Source organism: Gymnogyps californianus, chromosome 3 (genome assembly GCF_018139145.2).
Source record: "Gymnogyps californianus isolate 813 chromosome 3, ASM1813914v2, whole genome shotgun sequence".
In the NCBI taxonomy this organism is placed as follows: domain Eukaryota; kingdom Metazoa; phylum Chordata; class Aves; order Accipitriformes; family Cathartidae; genus Gymnogyps; species Gymnogyps californianus.
The window spans coordinates 60,213,054-60,232,129 of NC_059473.1; the positions used below are offsets into that span (position 1 = coordinate 60,213,054).

The 19,076-nt window shown below is 40.4% G+C and overlaps 2 protein-coding genes across 3 annotated transcripts in view; one reads left to right on the plus strand and one right to left on the minus strand.

The window, feature by feature from the left end:
- Positions 1–453: 453 nt before the first annotated feature.
- On the minus strand, positions 454–5,981 carry DYNLT1 (dynein light chain Tctex-type 1). Of its 2 annotated transcripts, XM_050894367.1 has the most exons (5): positions 5,918–5,981; positions 2,819–2,860; positions 1,466–1,589; positions 1,169–1,246; positions 454–879 (listed from the first exon to the last, which is right to left on the minus strand). In XM_050894367.1, exons 1-5 carry the CDS (start codon positions 5,942–5,944, stop codon positions 809–811), a joined length of 342 nt encoding a protein of 113 aa, XP_050750324.1. In that variant the 5' UTR covers positions 5,945–5,981; the 3' UTR covers positions 454–808. The 2 variants fall into 2 exon arrangements, with proteins under 2 accessions (XP_050750324.1, XP_050750323.1); XM_050894366.1 differs by lacking the exon at positions 2,819–2,860 and having other exon boundaries at positions 5,918–5,944.
- Positions 5,982–13,486: 7,505 nt separating this feature from the next.
- SYTL3 (synaptotagmin like 3) overlaps positions 13,487–19,076 on the plus strand; it is a 29,770-nt gene continuing 24,180 nt past the window's right edge. Inside the window, exons 1-3 of the mRNA XM_050894357.1 lie at positions 13,487–13,596; positions 14,991–15,206; positions 18,851–18,915. Coding sequence (XP_050750314.1) covers positions 13,487–13,596; positions 14,991–15,206; positions 18,851–18,915 — 391 coding nt within the window. The remainder of the gene's footprint in view (positions 13,597–14,990; positions 15,207–18,850; positions 18,916–19,076) is intronic.

Below are 19,076 nucleotides of genomic sequence, written 5' to 3' on the forward strand. Positions count from 1 at the left end.
TTTCAGAAAGGATCATGTTTCACCAACTATCAGAACTCACCACACTCACTATCAGCAAAATCAATTAGAAGGTAGCAGGTAAGTAAGTTCAAGACCTACTTAACACATGTAATTGGCTGCAGTAGTGAATGATTACCCGTGTATAGCTTGCTGAGCACTTCTAGAACGTGACAAACTTCTTACCTGTCTTTGTTCAATGAAGATAGTTATTTCTGTTATCGTTCCATGCCCTAAATACCATACAATCAGATTAAACAGGTCCCAAAAATGCAGCCAAGTTACTTTCTGATAAACATCACCTCATTTTCTTGCAATTTTGTAGTGACTTTGGCAAAATTGTGGAAGTGCTTTGTGTTCTGGTATGTACCTCAACTACCTTGAAGAGAATTAAAAAGAATTGGAACTTTTTGTTTTAAAATAACAAAAGAGTTGAGTTTAAATGAGTCACACCAATGGTTATGAATGTCAATAATTTAATGCTAACCAAGGGTACAAAGTGTGAAAGTCGGTGTCTCATTTATATTGGTCTTAAAAAAGAAATCTAGAGAAAGTGTTTACACTGCAGCAGATCTCAGTATTAGCACCTTGAAGAGAAGTTCTTGAAGTGTTAAGACAGTTTGGCAACACTGGTAGTATACTAAGTACAAACATAAACCATGTAACAGCATGTTTTCACATGTCTAGGTTTGAAAAAAAGTTACTTAAAAAGTACATTAAAACCAGAAGTTGTTCAGCGTATTCACAGTTTGAGTAGAGATGGAATCAAGTGCTGGAGTAGAAAAGAGAAGGATGAATGACTTCAAGGCAATTATATTGCAAGTCCAAAGGCACTGACAATACAGTACATAGTCTTATTCTCCCATCTCACAGTGCAGGTTCCTACAAATACAAAAAAGGGTTTCAGAGACAGAAGAAAGTTACAGTGATTAAATGCATGCCCTTATATGCATGTTTGTAATTGTTTACATTAAGAACCTTAAGAACAAAGCTTTCACAACAGCTAAGCATTTCATATACAGCAGAGTTAGCATCACAGCCAAATGGAAAAAATACCAAACTCTATGCTATTACTCCAAAACTATGGCAAAAAATAAAAGTATGCTGCCTAGTCTTAAGGGGACTAGCATTAAAGTTGCAAGTTGAAAAATCCAACAGTTGTGTTCCTTACCATCACTGGAGTTGTCCCAGAAGCAAGAGCTCGCTGTATGTAGCCCAGCACCATTCTTTTGCATAATCACACAGGTCACTGTTAGTCAGCAGAGAAGCTTCTATTAATTTATCACTAACATTAATTAACATTTAGCTACATTTTTGCTTAGCATAGTACATACATACACACATATGCACATATACATGCTTATGAGTAGTTTACAGACATGGTTCTTGCTAAGATCTTCCCTCGCCCCCTACCCATCAGTGCACTTGACTGTACCAGCTGCAACAGACAAGAGAAAGTTGAGCTCACCGATATACTTGAAAGGCTTCCCCAGCTTTGTGAGTTGGCTTAGCGTTTGTTCCACCACACTTGTTGTCCACTGGTTCACTTTGCTGTGCTGGTAGGCATTGCCACCTATCGCACTTTCTATGGCCTATCGGTGACAAACATGTAAAATAAGCTGCACTGTTGTCAATCTACAAGGCACCCATTAACCCATTCCAACATGGAGCACGAAAGATGAGACCCCATACCCACAGAAAAAATCCTCAATACTGCTTGTCCATACTGATTGTTGGAAGTGTTTTCAATTATTAAAAAACTTGCAGGTCAGAGTTTGAGCCAGGCATAGGAGACATGGTCACAGATTCCATCCTCTCTTCATTTTGTGGTATTTTGATTATTTGTAATTGCTATCCCAATGTCCTGAAGCCAGAGTTATTAAAAAAAGGGTCTTGCATTTAAACAGTCCTGAAGAGACTGAAAAAATGCACACAACAATGGCTCGTTCATACATATTCTTCTATTGAAATGATCTTCAGATTTTTCAGCAGAATAATTTTTGGGAAACAAAACCCCAATTCAAAACAAAAGACCCATGTAGTTGGTGGTTACTAATAGAGCAGAAGCCTTCAGCCAAATAATCCATTTTACTTATGAGGATGGTTTCCCCTTTAAGATACAAGTACATTAAAGCTGCATGTTTTTCATTGATACATTTTTTCCTCACAGAAACTGCTTAAAAAATAACCACAAAATTAGTTCAGATTCAGAAGAGACAGGAGCATGTATTAAAGCATGTGTATTCAATTTACAGAGTCTGACCAAAACAGTTGTTTTGCAACAAGAAAAAGATTGCACTAGTTTACTCTACAAGAGGAATTCTGGACACAAAAACCAAATCCCTCTGGAAATTTTCAAGACAGGAAATTCATGTTTCTTAGCAACAAGAATAGTTCAATCATTTCAAACAAACACGAAGTCATTTTGGAGGAAAAGCATCTCAAAAGAACACAGTAACATGCATATGCAGACAGCCTATAAAAAAACCCTATATGTTACTGAAACATAAAATCTGTCTCTATAGGGTTTAACGTAAAACATCCCCCTAGAAATTCTAATAGGGATACACTGCAACCAGACAGAAGCATATGAAATTACCTTAATTACCTTTTGGATTTGTAATACATACCACAACTAAAGCTAGGTATCGTTTCCACTTAAAGTATGTACATTGGTTAAATCAACAATTATCTATACTTTGATAGCAACCTATCTAGAAATCCATTACATATCAGTTACCAGATTTTGTTGAATGCCTTTTAGCACACAGCATACAACACACTATACTTTCACACCAACAAAATGAAAATGTTAGCTTACCTCTTTAATGATGCTACTGACTTCATCAACAACAAAGGAAGTCTACAAGAAAAGTAGAATTTTAAATAATCAGTGGACACATTCTTCGGTTTACAGAGTTCAAGCTTTGTTAAGAACATGCACTAGAAGCTTAATTCATGCTTGTCAGATTTCTTGCAAGTCAGAAGATACCAAGTCTTCCTTTATTTGCTCATATGTACTCTGGCTCCCTGAAACCAGTCAAGTTAACATTCTTAGCAAAGTAATGAAAAGTAACAGATGAACTAATATTGGCTGGCCTTTTGAGCCAAAGTTTTCAAATTCTAACTTGAAAGTATTTTAAAATAATATGTATAGCACTTCTGTACATATATATTCTCATTTTACAATAAGCGCTGACATCCACAATTCACAGTGGGGTTGCAGAGATAACCTCAGTGTGCAGACACAGCCTACAGTTAAATGAAACCGACATCTCCAGGGCACTGATGCGGACAAAACATCAATTCACAGCTCAAGGAAAAGCTGTCATGACAATCTCAGCTGGGGATAAGAAAACAACTGCCCCTTGGAAACCAAAGGGGAAATCTAGCTCGCTGGACTTCCCACCACCTTCAGCCTTCTCTCAGGCTCTGGGGAGTAGAGATTAAGCATGTGGAATGGGGACAGAGAAGGCCCCAACATTTTACTAATCTTAAAACTACTACCTGTTGACTTGTATGGCTAGTATGTTTTCCTGTTTTAGCCCCTCAGCTATTGCTGCCTCCCATGTAAGGTGGTTAAAACAAGCTGCCACCACTGCTGGGGGCAGCCCGCCACCCCCCGCAGCCATTCAAACAGCCAGGGAGCGCTAACAGGCAGGATCCCGCATGGCGCGGCAGCGAGCCAGGCACGGCATTTTTACTACTGGTATCTCATAGCCTCACCTCACAAACCAGAAGAAAGGAATCAGACAAAAGAAACACACGTAACAGCAAACTAATTAATTTCAGAAGACTGAAAATTAACCTAATCAAGCATATGTTGACTGAGTTTTCACTGGGGGGTCTGTCAGCTTCTCTGGGTGGCAAACACGAGTAACAGCGTAATTCAGGTGTTCAGGCAGGACGAAGTTACACCTGCTCAGGAGAATTTCAACATTATATTCATAAACCTTTGGTCAGAATGTGAACAGTCTACCCAGCTTCAATGACATGTGACATTCAGAAACATGTGAGCAGCTGAGTGTTCTCCACAACAGAAGAAACACCAAGCCCCAGGAGACAGGCAGGCAATGCCTCTTCTCTAACTATTTGGAGGCAACAACCTGCTCGCATTTTTAAAATCTTTTTATGTGCTGTGGCAAACTGGCTTTTATTTTCAGCTTCTTGACTTTGATTTAATTTTAATATGCCTCATTTGTTTTCATGGTACTAAATTTTACGGGTGCTTACATTTTAAGGTGCACCAGTGTATTTAACCAAATAAGAGCTACAATTATCAAAATACTCTTTCCCATAGAGCATAAGTTAAGGATACGCATGCCAGACATGCTGGCAGACATGAAGCATGCTGTCAGGCAAGATGATAAACCACATACAGTTTTTTCTTCACAAAGTCTAGATCTCTGCTCAGAAATGCCTCTGAGTGAGCACAAACCCAATTCACCAAAGTAAACTGAATTCAATCCAACCCAAGTTCTCACAGGTATTCAGATATCTAATTTGTACTGAAACAAGTGGGAAAGAGCCATAGGTAGATTTGAGAATTTGGTTCTAGAGTTGCTGTTACTTCTTGACCTTCTTCCTTTCTTGGGATGAGAGCGTACATGGGTTTAGATGCATGACAAAACAGAACATAAAGTTCTGATATCCAGCTTCGTGATTTACGTGCTATAACTGAGCTGCCAAATAAATACAACACTACTAGTCCATCTTTTAATAAGATGATATAAACACTTCTTGTATTAAAAAATAAAGGGAAAAAAATTCAGAAGCTTTATGATTTCCCTGCGTTACCCCCTGGCACAAGGAAAGCAGATGTGATGTGTCCAATACCTTGTTTAAAAGGGCTGCTCCCAGGCAACAAATGCAAACTGCAAAGCAGTATTATTTTTTAGTAATTCTGAAGACGTATTTGACAACAGCTGTAACAATGATGTTCGAGTATGTTAATTATATTTAAAAAAAAAAAAAAATACCTGTAACTGTATAACACAGGCCAGGCCCAGCAATCAGGACAAGGCTTTTAGAATAGCACAAGCCTGACACACCTTCACCCCTCACACTGCTTTGCTATTGTCTAACCAAGTCACAAGGCAGCTGTTTAAGAACAATGCAGCAAATTGCCACAGCTCAGAAAAACTGTCCCTCTGCAAGAGCAACACTTGCTGGGTAGTCATTTAGCATGATAAAGAAAAAGACCCTTGATTTATCCGACTTTGTATCTTCATTAATAGGGTATAATGGGATAGCTGTCTCATTAATGCGCCTGCAACATGCAGACTATCTGCTTGAACTCTTCTTTCCGCACAAAAATAGCTTATTTGAGTCTTCCTCACGCTGACCTAAACCGGACCAGCAAACCTTCTACCACAGCACACTGCTTCATCCTGCTGGTGAAGCCAGAAGCCACGATACCCCTCGAGCATTTTCTCTTAAGTGATGTGCAGCGGCAACTTTCAGGAGAGAAGTAGGCGTAGGTCGACGCCAGGGAAGAGGAGCCCTGCGAACACCCGAAACGCAGACAAGGGGCTAGCCCACCGGCAAGGCCAGTAACCAGATCTGCTCACACCGCCAGAGGGACGGCGAGCTCCCGGGACGGCTCGGGCCCGCCCGGGAGGGGGCAGCACCCCGCGCGGCCGGGCGGCAGGAACAAAGGCTGGGCCTGTCTCCAACCGTTGCCCCGGACGCGCGGCTCGGAGACACCGCCAACCCTCGGCATCACCCCGGGGGAGCACGGCAGGGGGTCGGGGCGATGCGGGGCGGGGGGGTCCCAACGGCCCCGGGCTCACCCAGGGGAGACCGACGGGTGGGGTCCGGGGCGGACAGGTATCGCCTAAGACCCTCCGCCGGCCCTGAAAGGAGAAGCCAGGGCAGCCCCGAAGCTGCCCTCCCCCTGCCCCCCGCCCCGGTCCGTTACCTCCTCCCCCGACTGGAAGTCGTCCATCGTCCCGGTGGAGCCCCTCACGCCGCAACCGACACCCCGGCACCGCCCCCTCACCGCTGCGCCCCACGCGCCGGCCGCTGCTCGCAGTGCGCCTGCGCCTCCGGCTCCGCGCCCCCGCCCGCGCCGGGCTACGGCGCCCCAGGCGCTTGCGCAGTGCTGCCCGCGGGCGGCGGGGCCCGACCACCGGAGCCGCTCGGCCCTCTACGCCTGCGCGCCTCGCGCCCGTCTCTGCTTGGGTTCCGTGCAGCCCGGCGCGTCCCCGCCCGCCCGGCTGGCAGTGCGCCTGCGCACTCCTGCACGGCACCGCACCGCCCCTCCCGCTCTCTTTACGCCTGCGCAATGCGCTCTCCGCGTCTCGGGCGCGTAGCAACGGGGAGCGCTGGCGTCGCTGCGTCAGCTGCCTCTACGGAGCTCGGCCTGCCCAGCGCCCTCCAAGGTGGCAGCGGTTCCCATAGCGACAGCGCGGAGGCGCCTGGCCGGGGCCGGGGCGGGGAGACGCCGCTCGGCGGGGTGGTGGGACCGCCATGGCGTTGTCAAAGGCCCCAAAGGCAGGGGCTGAGAGAGAGAGAGAAGGCTGCTTGTCACGGTTGTGTTTTTCATACAGATAGCTTAGCGTTTGTGTTCAGTGGGCGTGCCTGCGGAGAGGTGGATCCGAGAGGTCCTTCGCTGGGAAGGAGGATATGCATCTTGTTTCTGGAAACAGAGCTTGAAAAGGCGGCCTGAGTATGTCATGTATGCCCAGGAACTGGAAAAAAAAAAAAAAAAGATGGAAAGACAGGAAGAATATCTGAATTCCTACAGTTCTAAGCAGATCCCATTATTTTTAGCAGCCAGAATCTGGACAATGAAATTAAAGGGCACACTTTTCAAAGTTTATGGATTTTGTGTGTGTGTGCAGTGTTTACAGATTGCCCAAATTACTGATGATAGCCTCTGAGAGCTGCTCTAGACGGTGGAAGATGCTGTTCAGGTTCAGAGTGGCCTGGATGAACTGGAGAAATAGTCTGAATGAAGGAGAAAATAACTTACTGAGGGCAAGTGCAAAGGCCTATACAGAGGCAGGAATAACCAGCTCTATAAATGCAGACAGGGCAGGACCAGCTCACTTGGTAGCCGTTCCATAGACAAGAGAGTAGGGGGATGTATTAGGTATGATTTACCTCAATTTGTCATACAGTTCTGTTAAAAAAAGGAGATGCCATACTGGGATGTGTAAATGGTCGTATAGCTTGCAGGATGTGGGAAGCAGCATTCCTATTGCACTCTCTGCAACAAGGCCTCACAAGGAATACTGTGTCCGGTTTTACGTGTTGTATTTCAAGAAGGTTGAGGGAGTTACAGCCTCAGCTGTGCTGACCAGCCTCAGCTGTGGCCTCCACCCCTGCACCCTCTGCTCCAGGGCTGTCTCTTCAGTGGACCTCGACCCTACATTTTCACCTTGTCTCCAGTCCCATGTCAGGCCCTGCCTCCTGTTTCTCCTGAAGAAGATGACCCTGACTGGTCACCTCACTTTGGGACTGTGTGGGCACCCTGCAGGCTCCACCTGCTCTACCTGTCCCACTGGGATATGGTAGGACTGTGGCTGGCTGCTAAGCTCACCCTTTGCCCCTCTCTGAGCCCTGCGCTCGCTGCTCCCACCGGCCAGAAAGCAGAGACAAAAAAGTGAGGAGTACAGGAAGGCTGAACAAGCGGTGCTTGTTTAGACAAAAGAATAAAAGGTTATAACTTGGTTATATTCTTAGCATGTATAAAATACTGCAGCAGTTTTCCATGTCCAAGGGTGAGAGGGAAAAATACGAGTTAAAAGTGTGGCAATTAAGGCTTTGGTTAAATATTAGGGGAAAGCCAGTGGTAGGGCTAATGTTCCTCAGCCTGGATTTGTAATACTACAAATCTGTTGCTGTGGGTAGTTACAATCCTCAGGTTATTTCTAGTCTTTCATTTAGTTAAAGTTTTGCCTGAAATAAAGGCCCAAATCATCCAAATATTCTTTGTTGAGCATAGCTCTCTGCCCCACTAACAGTTACTTTCTCTTCAGTGATACAGTTGAAGAAGGTGATTAAACTTGACATACACAGGTGGAAATGTTCGAACCTATTTAACTTAATGAGGTTATAAAATTGCAGGCTGTTTAATTTTGCCATGTGAATAGAATTGCAGTGCTTTGTTTAATTTTAACTAAAAATAATATTTCTTAAAACACCCAAAACACTAAGAGGGACTTCTGCATTGTACATGCAGTTTATCTGGTAGAGCCAGGAACAAGAAAGGAGATTGACCTGAAAGAGCAGCCTCTCTTCTTTCCCAGACTTTGAAATAATTTGGATGTAATTTTGAACTTCATTACTCACACTTGGTTCTGTAATAGACTGAATTGGGATATCCAATCCAAATAATATTTTAACTTTTAATTGTGATCTGAGATCAGATTTCCAGTTGTGAGGTAAAATAATTTTTTTCTTTTCACAGATGCATAAAAAATGAATTCTTTCGAACTTTTATCTATACTAATTGCTTTGTCATTCAGACCTGAATAGAAAACTGTTTTGTTTCCAGGAAATAACTGTTTACGATACAAGCGGAGTTTTCTGTGTGAGTCCTGGGGACATTGAGGTTAGTAGTATTTTCACATCTAAGTATCAGAAAAAGAAATGATGTAGAACTCAAAGCCACTTCTCTTCCTGTGTGTGGCTCAAAGACAGCATATTTTGATGATATCAGTCAGCTTTTATAGTCTCTTGTGCTGAGTCTCTTTTTAATGTTAGAAAAATGAATAACTTCTCTTTGATTGCTAGTTGCTGTTGCTGGTAACAAAACCAGAGACTTGGCAAAAGCTGTTGTAACACTAGAGCTCTTCATTGAGTGCATTTGCTTTTAGCTGTTTTGGGGATGCTCCTCTGTACATACGTCAGTCTAATTTCGGTGCTCAAAGGAAGGAAAGGGGGTGGAGAACAGCCACCAGTTTTCTTTAAGGAAAGATAAATAAATAATAAGAGTGCTATTCATCTCTTAAAGCAGTTTACTTCCACGTATCTTTCTTTGATGGCTGCTGAAAAGGTAAGGACATCATTCTAATCTATTCTACATGACATTGCACAGGGGGATACATTTTTACTTACTGGGATGGTGTTTTTTAAACGGCAAAGATTTCATGGAAAGACCACAACTGGAACGTAAGTGTTTGTGTTGTTTTTTGGGTTTTTTTTGTTTACTTTAAGTGCTGGGGTGGGATGTTATTAAAATCACAAGACATAACATTGGTAAAACATTATCAAAAAACTTAGAAGTAATTTGCAAGTAATATAAGTGTATGCAAGGATGTGAAAATTAAACTGTTGCAGCCAGGGAGTATAAAATAACACTTGTAATTTTCTTAACTAAGAATAAATTTATGTGACTGGCCTCTGCAGAATAGAAAATAGCCACAAATTACAGTAGGTATTCTGATCATTTCTACTCTGAACCTTCTTAATCTGTGTCCTAGCTACTGATGTATTACATCCATCTTCTGGGTTAATGGATGAAGTAATCCAATTATCTCAAGTCAATGAAGGCTGTGACTTTAGAAGATCAGTTTATTTATACTTATTTAATTGTCATTATTTTGCTAATGCTTAAGGATCTGAAAGGAGATGAATAATAAATTACATGCAAAATTGCTTTGAGAAAAAGTTTGCTAAGTCAGGCATTTCTAAGTTCAAAAACTTAAAAAATAAGCTACCTTTTGCAAACTTAATCTTGTCTTAGGTAGGCCTTTTGATTGATCTTCAGTTACATAGCTACATACTATTTTAGCCTGATATAAAAGAAAAAAGCACGGTCTTCTGAGATTGCACTGTGTGCATGCATGTCTCCCTCTCCTAATGCGTGACTACGTTGGTCGTCCCATCTCCTTTATGATGGCTTTGAGACTTCACAAGATATTTTCAAAAAGCTACTGATCCATCTGGAAGGTGCTTGACACTGGATTATTTTAAGTACACTATTTAAAATAATGCTTGAACAAAATATTTTATGTGAGCTTTGTGGTGAAAAGGGAGAAGTGTCATGGTATTTTCCTAAAAAGGTTGCTGTTGCTTTTGGTTTTACATGGAACATGTTTGGCTTTGAGGTTAGCTGACTGTGTAAAACAGCTAGCTAGCTGGATTTAATGGGTCAACGTGAAAGGAGGGCATCTGTGAAGGTTTTTAAGATTGTTTTTTCCTGTCAAGGAGGGTCATTACTGAAAACACTACTTCTTTATTACTGCCAAAAAACTAATCAGACAGCTTCAGTGTTAGAAATGCTCTTCTTTTACAATGGTAGAGAGCTTTTCAGTCCAATTTGAACACCTCTGTGAAATGATTATGAGTTCAAGTCTGTTGTGGGGCACAAGGATTATCTCCCATTTTGGGGGTTATAATACTTTATTTATTCTTAAAGCTACCTCATCGTTAAGCTAGATTTTGAGTTATCTTTGAATGTGCAAGAAAAATTGACAGACCATGATTATCAGAGCTTAAATCTTCATGAAGATTAAAAAAACCCCAAAACAACTGTAGGAATGTCCAGGTGCAATATTGATAGAGCTGCTGGCTACATGAAGTATTTTAAGCTCTGTTGTCTGCAGCGTGTCATGATCTTGCCCAGCGGTGAGAGACCCACGGTGGCTTTTTCCCTCTCTGCATAGTGGAGATACTGTAGGACGTAGGGCCCTTGGCACTTCGCTCTGCAGTAAGTTTTTTCTGTTGTTTGGTGCCAGAAGATGATCCTAGTCTTTCCATCCTAGTCCCTGTTGGCAGTCTACTGCTGGCATTAGATTCAGTGCTTATGATTTATCACTGCAAATAGGGTATGAAGTGTAGCAATAGACCAACGAGTTTTGGTGATGGTGTTTGCAGTACCACTGATGGACTGAGGTCGAATGCCCTTCTGAGGAATCCTGCCCTGGCTGGGGCAGAACCCATGTCTCCCGGGGGGAACAGCTGTGAGCAAGACAAAGTGGAAACAAGGGGAGGCTCCAAGCTGTTCCTTCGCTCACACCATTTAAACTTGTGCAAGCTTGAATAGCTGAAAATGCAACTTTTAAAAAATTTATATACATCTCTAAATAAGATTCTGTATGCCCTCAATATTTTTCATACACTGAGATGTCATCTGAAACCCATTTCCCAAAACAGGCTTGAAATATAGAAAACTTTGTACTCTTCTGTGAAGAAGGGGGGGGTAGTCCTTTTTTAAAGAACTTGAAGGAGATATCAAATAGCAACTATTTCTCTCCTTGCTTAACTGCAGATGTTTCTCTTAGTAACTGTTTTACCGTGGCACGTTCTTAATAGCTCTGTAACACATTCATATATTTTCTTTAAGATCACTAGAGCGGTTTTATTGGATCCACCTAGTAATGACTCTCATGAATTTGCTAGCTTTTACTGATGCTTCAGCAGGATTTTCTGATGACATTGTAGATATGCTAGCCTTTGGAAATCCTAGGAGTTTATAGAAAATGTAACTTATGCTGTAATGGGTGTTTTGGTATACTGTATAGTGCAGAGGTCCCCGAGTTTGTACTGACTGCTCTTTCAGATTGTATTGACTTAAATGGAGTTGAAGGCTCTAAACATGCTCGTCAGTCCTGGGAGGTATTCTTGAGGTAAAAGAAGAAAGCAGGTGAAGGATGCAGGGGCCTTTGAAAATGACATATATTGTGTTTAAAAATTACTCAGGCTTTTTAGGTTTCAACTGAGTAATTTCCTGTGAAATTGCAGTTGGTAAGGAAATAAAATATGATTATGCCTATCTCTGTCTCTTTTGCTTCCACAGGAAACCAATCTTTTTTTTCTTTGTTAACAGTTCTTCTGTGAAATGCTTTGTCCTTTTGCTGTCTGTTGAAGGGTTTCATGAAAAAATATAAAAGAATGGAATGCATACTGTTTATAAATACAAATTACCACCTCCTGCTTTTTTTGTGGGAAATTAAGTAACTTAATTGGGGCAAGCTATATGTGAAGTAATTCCCTGCACCGACAAAAATACATTGTCACTATGTATCTGAAGTTTTGGTGGTGTTGCTTTTTTTAAACTTAAAACTCACAGTATTTTAAAATAATGAGCCAGCAATGGAGACAGTTGGTCAGATTCTCAGCTGAGATCCATCAGTGAAGCATCAGAAACTGCTTTGGGAAAGCTTTACCCTTCTGTCCTAGTGTCTAGACCTTCTACCTAGAGCCTGACTGTATGTATTTAGTTCAGACTAAGTTTGAAACACTTAACCAGTTTTCATATACACATCTTTAATGTTTGGTGTACCATAAGTGGAACTCTCTTACATTTCTTGTAATACACACTAGACACTAGACAATAGTATTAAAACTGATTATGGTGTGTAAGCTGAATTAGATTGAATAATCATTTTCTTTCTCTACTTTGCTGCAAAGTATATTAAAATTATTTTCTATTTTAGTGGGAGTTTTACGAAAGTGAAGGTCACAGAATATATCCAAAATGCAGTTGTGATTCTGTTTTAATTTTATACTTCTCATATATTTGTACATTAACATCATCAGTTTGGGGCCAAAATTGTTAGTATACTGAGCTGGAAAGAATATCTATCTTAACTCTTTAGTGTTTGTGTGTATTAACAAAGCTAATAGCATTACTGGGTATTAAACTGTTTATCTAGGCTTAATAGACATAGGTAATTGATAGAAGTGACTCTTAGAGGGTGTCTTTCCCTCTTTCCTCTTAGGCTTGTGATGTTTTGTCTTTTCAGTAAGATGAGATTAGAAAGGGGCATTTTTGTCTCAACTAGTATGACTTTTCCAGTCATGGGGCCTGTAGGCCTGTGTTAAAAACTAACTTAAGCTTCTTTATTGGTTATTTTATGTTGACTGTACAAAAAATGTGAAGGTACATGGCTGAGTGTTAATGGACAATATGGTGAGACTGTCTGAAGAACGGGACTGTCTTAAAACCTCTCCTGTATCTGAATTAGTGCATGAAAGGTCTGAGTATAGCAAAATGTGGTCTTCACATACTATTTGAAATGTCTTGAAGAGGTGAGGAGAAGAGATAGTAACATGTATTCTTTTTTTCCCTAGGCCTGGAAATCCCAAATCTACAAGACCAAATAAAAAAAACCATTCCCCCCCCCCCTCCTTTACACCATCTCTTGTTGAATTGTCCCTCCATCTGGTGACAGTTTAAGCCCCATCTGGGACCTTGCTGCAAGCTCTCATCTCTTTTGGAACCACTCTCACCAAAAAAAGAAAAAAGAAAAGAACAAGAAGTTCTTTCATGTGAAAAAGACAAGGCTGCTGTGACCTTGCTAACTGTTCATATTCCCTGAGTACCCGAGACTTAAATGATGACTGGTGTGAAGGCAAACACAGTTATTTTTCTCTTCAAGGGTATGACACAGTGAAACATATCACCAATCAAGTAAGAGCACAGGCACTTCGTAAACACTCAGGCCACGTTATACTCTATAAAGTAGTATCCATCATTCTGGATGTAGTAGAACCATAGGACAGGAGTCTACAAAACAAGTGAAGTTTGGGGAAAATGGCCTGTGAATTTAATCTAAACTTCCTTAAGGAATTGGAACGAGAGGCTGTTCTGGAAGTCCTGTACCGTGACCAGATGGTGAGAAAAACAGAGGAGGAAAGAATAAGGTACCTGCCATTCCCCTATTCCTGTATTTCTGCTCCTTTTTTTCTCAGAAGTACTCTTCTTCCTCTTTGTCCTTCCAAATGTATTCCTTTTTTTTACTTCTTGTTAGCAAATGCCTTTTTATTCTTTGGGAAAATGAAGGCTTATCCAGAGCCTCTTGGATTTACCATACTATTGACTACTCTACAGTAAAGATGAGCAAATACTGTTCAGTGAATAATCTACTTGATGAGTTTTACTTCTAGCCTTCATAGAAAATTCAGTTGCTGCCTGTATTTTTTCTATGAAGGCTTTATGGCATTCTCATCATGTTCCTACGTGTGCCTATATAGTCCTGGTAACACAGAACATGTTCAGATCTTTGGCTGGCTTATTTAACTTATGTTGTGTTAAGACTGGAGTTAAGAATCATTGGATACCTGCTGAATCCATCACTGTCCCTTCTCACATACAGCAGGTAGCAAGTGTACCACACTGTCTCAGAGGTTGTTACTAGTGTCAATAGGTGTCATTGGTTAGGAGAAGGATTCTGTTTAATTATTTCACACTATGCAAGTATCTCAGTTGTGAAGGATAAGGGATAATCCTCCAGCATTTTATTTGCTTTATATCAGGGCTAGAGCAAGGATTTCCTTGCAGCTTGTACCCTGCTTTGTCACATTGCATCCCCATGTAAAACAGGGTATTTGTGTTGCTAAGTTAGAAATTTTTAGTCTCTTAAATGTAGAAACTTAAACTTTGTTTACAGCAAACATGTATGTAAGCATTACTGGACATATTAAATGATTGTGAAAAGTAAGTAAAGGGTTATAAAGAAAGTCTGAATTGGTTAGAAAATCTCTGACAACTCTTGATGATGTAGCTAACAAAAACATAGATCTTGATTATTGGTACGTGTAATGGAAGCAAAGTTAGTGAAAGGGAGAGGTTTTGATATTTTGGTCTGATGTGGTTTTTATTTGACTTTTAGATGATGTATTTGTTACAATTATTTTTACTTGATGGAAGATTTGATTCTTGGATAAATATGATAAAAACATCATCAAATGAAAGGGAGCACCATTTAGTCTCAGTTTTTGTATGTGAATACATAATCACTTGCATACACAATCTCGGTGCCCTGCCCTGAGCATGCATAACTGACATGAACAGAACCCCATTTATATTAGACTATTACTCTGTATGTGCAGTTGTGGTTGCACATACGGTCGCAGTGCAAAAATGCTGTGTGTAGACGCCTTCAGACAGTGCTCAACTAAGGTCAAACTTGAGGGCATATCGCCCACTAGTAATAATATTCCACAACCAGGGTATTAGCCTGTGACTCACATGGGGTGTTTGGTCTATTTAATTTTTTTATCTTTTTTTTTTTTTTTTTTTTAACCTGGGGGATTAGGAAACTGAAACTGCAGCTGCAGCAGCTTCGGTGGAAAGGGGCAAGAAATGTAAGCCATGAATACCAGGAGAGATCTTGCGCTCGCTGTCAGAAATCACTTGGGTTATTGATAAACAGAGGTGCAGTATGCAATGGGTGCAGTCATCGAGTGTGCTCTGAATGCCGCATCTGCCTGAATCCCTGCCTTTGGAAATGCACCGTTTGTTACGCTCATGGGTAAGAGATTTTACTGGTTTGGGTAAATGCTGCTTTACACTGGTTATCCAGTGGATGCGTGCTGGTTTTGTGTGTATCTGTTGCTTTAAACAATTAATGAAACAAAGCCTCTGGTGGAATGAAAACATTGGATGAAGTCCTGGTAGCAATGAAATTGATGGGAATTTTGTGTTATACTTCATGTAGTCAGGATTTCCCTTCCTGTATTTAGCAAAATGGATTCTCAGGGTAGGCCAGTGGTAGTGTGACAAAGATGAGAACAGCAAAGCATAGGAACAGTCGTTAGTTTCTGAACTGTAGATAGAACTCCTTCCCCTGACTCAATACTGAACCAGTACATCATAACAAGTTGCTGAAGGTGCTGTGTTTTGGTGTAGTATAGCCAGTTTCTTGACAGTTTCCTAATCATGATTTTTTTGCCTCATACTACATGAGAGAGGAACCTGGATTGATGAATAATTTGAAGTCATGTTTTATATAAATTTAAAAAGCAAAAAGCATTAATAACATTGTCAGGAATTGTTTAAATGTGGTCAGAAATCCAAATTTGTTTACTTTAAATTAGTTATTTTTTCTTTTACTATGTCACCTTGGTTTTGTTTTCCAGGAAACAGGAAACAATCTTTCTTTTACTATATTGGTACAATTTTTATATCAAAATACTCCATCATAGTCCATTCTATTCATCAGAATCTTTCTAAACCAAATGGTTTAGCTATATTTCCACCTTTGATGAAAAATATTATTATGTAGGCAAAGAAAGATAGTTTTGGAAATGAATCAACAGCTGTGCTGGATGATATATATCCCTGCACAAAGGGTGAGGATTTGGATGAAATTTTACTTTATGCCAATACAAGATTAATGCACTACTTCACTCCCTCTTAAGATGCCAAAATGAAGTTTAAATAATGTAAGGGAAATGTAAGGCAAGGTATTGGTCTTAAGCTAAATGCATTTCTACTACCAGTTTGAAGTAATTTTCTAGAGTTTGGAAGAGACTATAAACTATCACTCTGAATCCTCAGTTTATTTTGCAGTTTATACATAAAATAGGCAGATTAGCTCCATCTATATTTAATACAAAGCAGTTACTAGATTAAAAAGTTAACTTTCCATATCCTCCTCTAGATACCTCCCTCCACTTCCTCTTCTTTTAAATTGGTTTCCAGTTATTTGGTGGCCACAGTGGAAATCCCCTATAGAGAGTAGCTAGTTGTTAAGCTGCCTTGTATAGTGCTGCACACCCTTAATTGTTTCATAAGCTTGTCCAGATATTTAATGGTAAAACCAGGAAAGCATTACTGAAATGAATTAAAAGACATTTTTACTTTTCTTTGAGGAAATCACTTTTTTTGTCTTGCTAATATAGAGGAATTCTTCAGCTGTCATTGAAATTCTCTTTATAGCAAAGAGACAGCACATTTGATCTTGTTTAGTCGCGATGAGAAGTCCATTAAAATCGGTCAGACTTCTTCTGTTGCCTTCAGTGAGCTTTATATCATGGCTGCAAATCTCAAGAAGGGTAGGGAGTGCAGCAGTGTGGTAAATGCTACTCAGTGCCTTTTGTTTACCCCGGTGAGAGAAAAATAGGATGACTAAGAAACGTAAGAGCTGATTTTTCAAGTCTTGAGCAACCATAATTTTGAGTCTTGGTTACCACTAGAGTATTTTTTCCTGAACAAAACGTTATCAGCAGCAGCACTACTGAGATTCTCTCCTAGACACTGGGGTCATGTTTGTAATGAACATGCTTAAACGCTTCAGTGGAAGAGCATGCAGGGACAGGTGAATGTTCATTGTTGACAAAATAAGAAATCTGAAGAGCTTTGTGGACAGATAAAGTTTGTATCTTTCACCTGGAAGAGGCATCTTTTATGTGAATGGAGTCGGTATAGTGTGGGTTTTTTTTAAAGGAATCCTGTCTTCTAGGACTCTAGAAAGGCATTTGCTTTGAAGGAGTTTAGTCTATTTTACCCAACAAGGAGAGTTCTTTATCTGCTTCGTTGTCACACTTTTGGTCATAGCTTAGCTTAATACACACTTTAGCCTAAAAAAACCCCAAGCAAACAAAAAAAGGGTATTTCCAGATCTGTTTTCATCCTGTGAGTGGTCTAATTATCACTGAGCCTGTGCAGAACTGGAGATTAAACTCTGGGAACATAACCATGGGTAGTGGGAAGAACATAAAGGGAAGGCTGGAGATGAGAATCAAGGCACTACTAATGCAGAGGCCTTGAAGATCTAGTGCAGCCAGAGATTTCAGACGTTTATTAGTTAATAGATCTCCATCCAAAGTAAATAAGTATCCTGTCTGAAAGTTATTTTAACCTAATTTTCAAACTCATCTGTGTTCAGTTATGTACAAGGATCTATAGTTAGGCAAGAAAATAAATTGTACAATCTGCACGGGTAGTGAATTTTTTGAATATTCTGCATTGCTATTTACAAAGATGTATTTTAAATGCCTAAAATGCCTTAAAATCAAGTCACAGAAAGAACAAACAGAATCCTACCTATAGCTTGTCTATTTTAACACAGCATAAGGTGAGGTGTGAAACAGCGGACCCAGGGACTTTGTTGCCTGGCCTTTGGTGGATATCACTATAGCTCTTGTGTTTAGAGATTTTGCTTTCTTAAGGAGGCAAGCCCTACATGAATTTACTGTCTGTATGTTATTGCCAATTCCAAGCAATTTTGGCAGAGGAAATGGTAATAAAGGGGTTCATTTCATAGAAGGAAAATGAACTACTGGGTAGAGAAGAAAGTTTAGTAGTGCCTGCACTAAGGAAATTTTTGCAGTGGGACTTCATCCTATAATAAGCATCAGAAAATCCACAAGGAACAGAGATATTATAGATGCCCTAAAAATTAGTAAGACATTTAGATGAGAATTTGGAACACGAAGACTCCAGAGAATCCTCTCCTCAGTTAAAATTCTTTTTGTCTCTTTAATAATGGATGAGTTCAGATTGCAGACTTCATCTAAGTCAGTTGGAGACAACAAAATGCAAGAGTCAAATCTGCTGAAAATCTGCTTTTGACAGAGCTATTTAGTCTGATGTCATTTTATACTTGTTAATCATTACTTTTCTGATTCTGTGATCCTGGTGCCTATGTATGACATTGACGTCATTGGTGTTAGTCTCCACAAAATGGAGAAAGATGGGCCATGAAGCCATCACACCATCAGGGTTGTGGAGCTCAGTGCTCCCTGGTAGCCATCCCAAGTTCTGCTTGGGAGCATGTCCTCTATCATTAACTTTCCCTGCTCCTCAGACTAGGCTGCAGCTGTAAGCAGTCAGCACACCAGTCAGCACAAGTGCCCGGGCTGTATTGCTGCAAGTTGGTTGTATAGACTGGAGTGCACCCAGGACTCCTGGCTTCAGAGCAATGCCTAGAGCAGTATGTATTGCTTTCCATGGGCAGTCCTACATAGCAAAAAGGAAAAAAAAAAAAAATGGAGAGAAGGAATCCTTTGTTTGTAGACCCACGGCAAAATCAGTCGATGGAGTAAGCAGTCATGAAATCTTAGTTTTATGGTAGGATTAAGAAAGATTGTTGGATTGTTAAATAGTTATCAAACATTTGAAGAAATGCACTTTGGAAAATGTTGATTCAAATGTCTTCTGCTTGTTTTTCAGAGATCTGAAAGTAAAGGCTGGTGAGTGGTTCTTTGAGGAACGTGCAAAGAAATATCCAGATGAAGGTAATTACACACTGTGTAATGTGTAGTCCTCACCTGAGTGAAACACAGAATGTAGTCTGCCACTGTATTTAATGTTTCTTCCACTTGGTGAGAGATTTGTCAGAAATTATCATGCAATGCATCTATCTATGCACTAAATAAAACATGAACACAAACTAGCA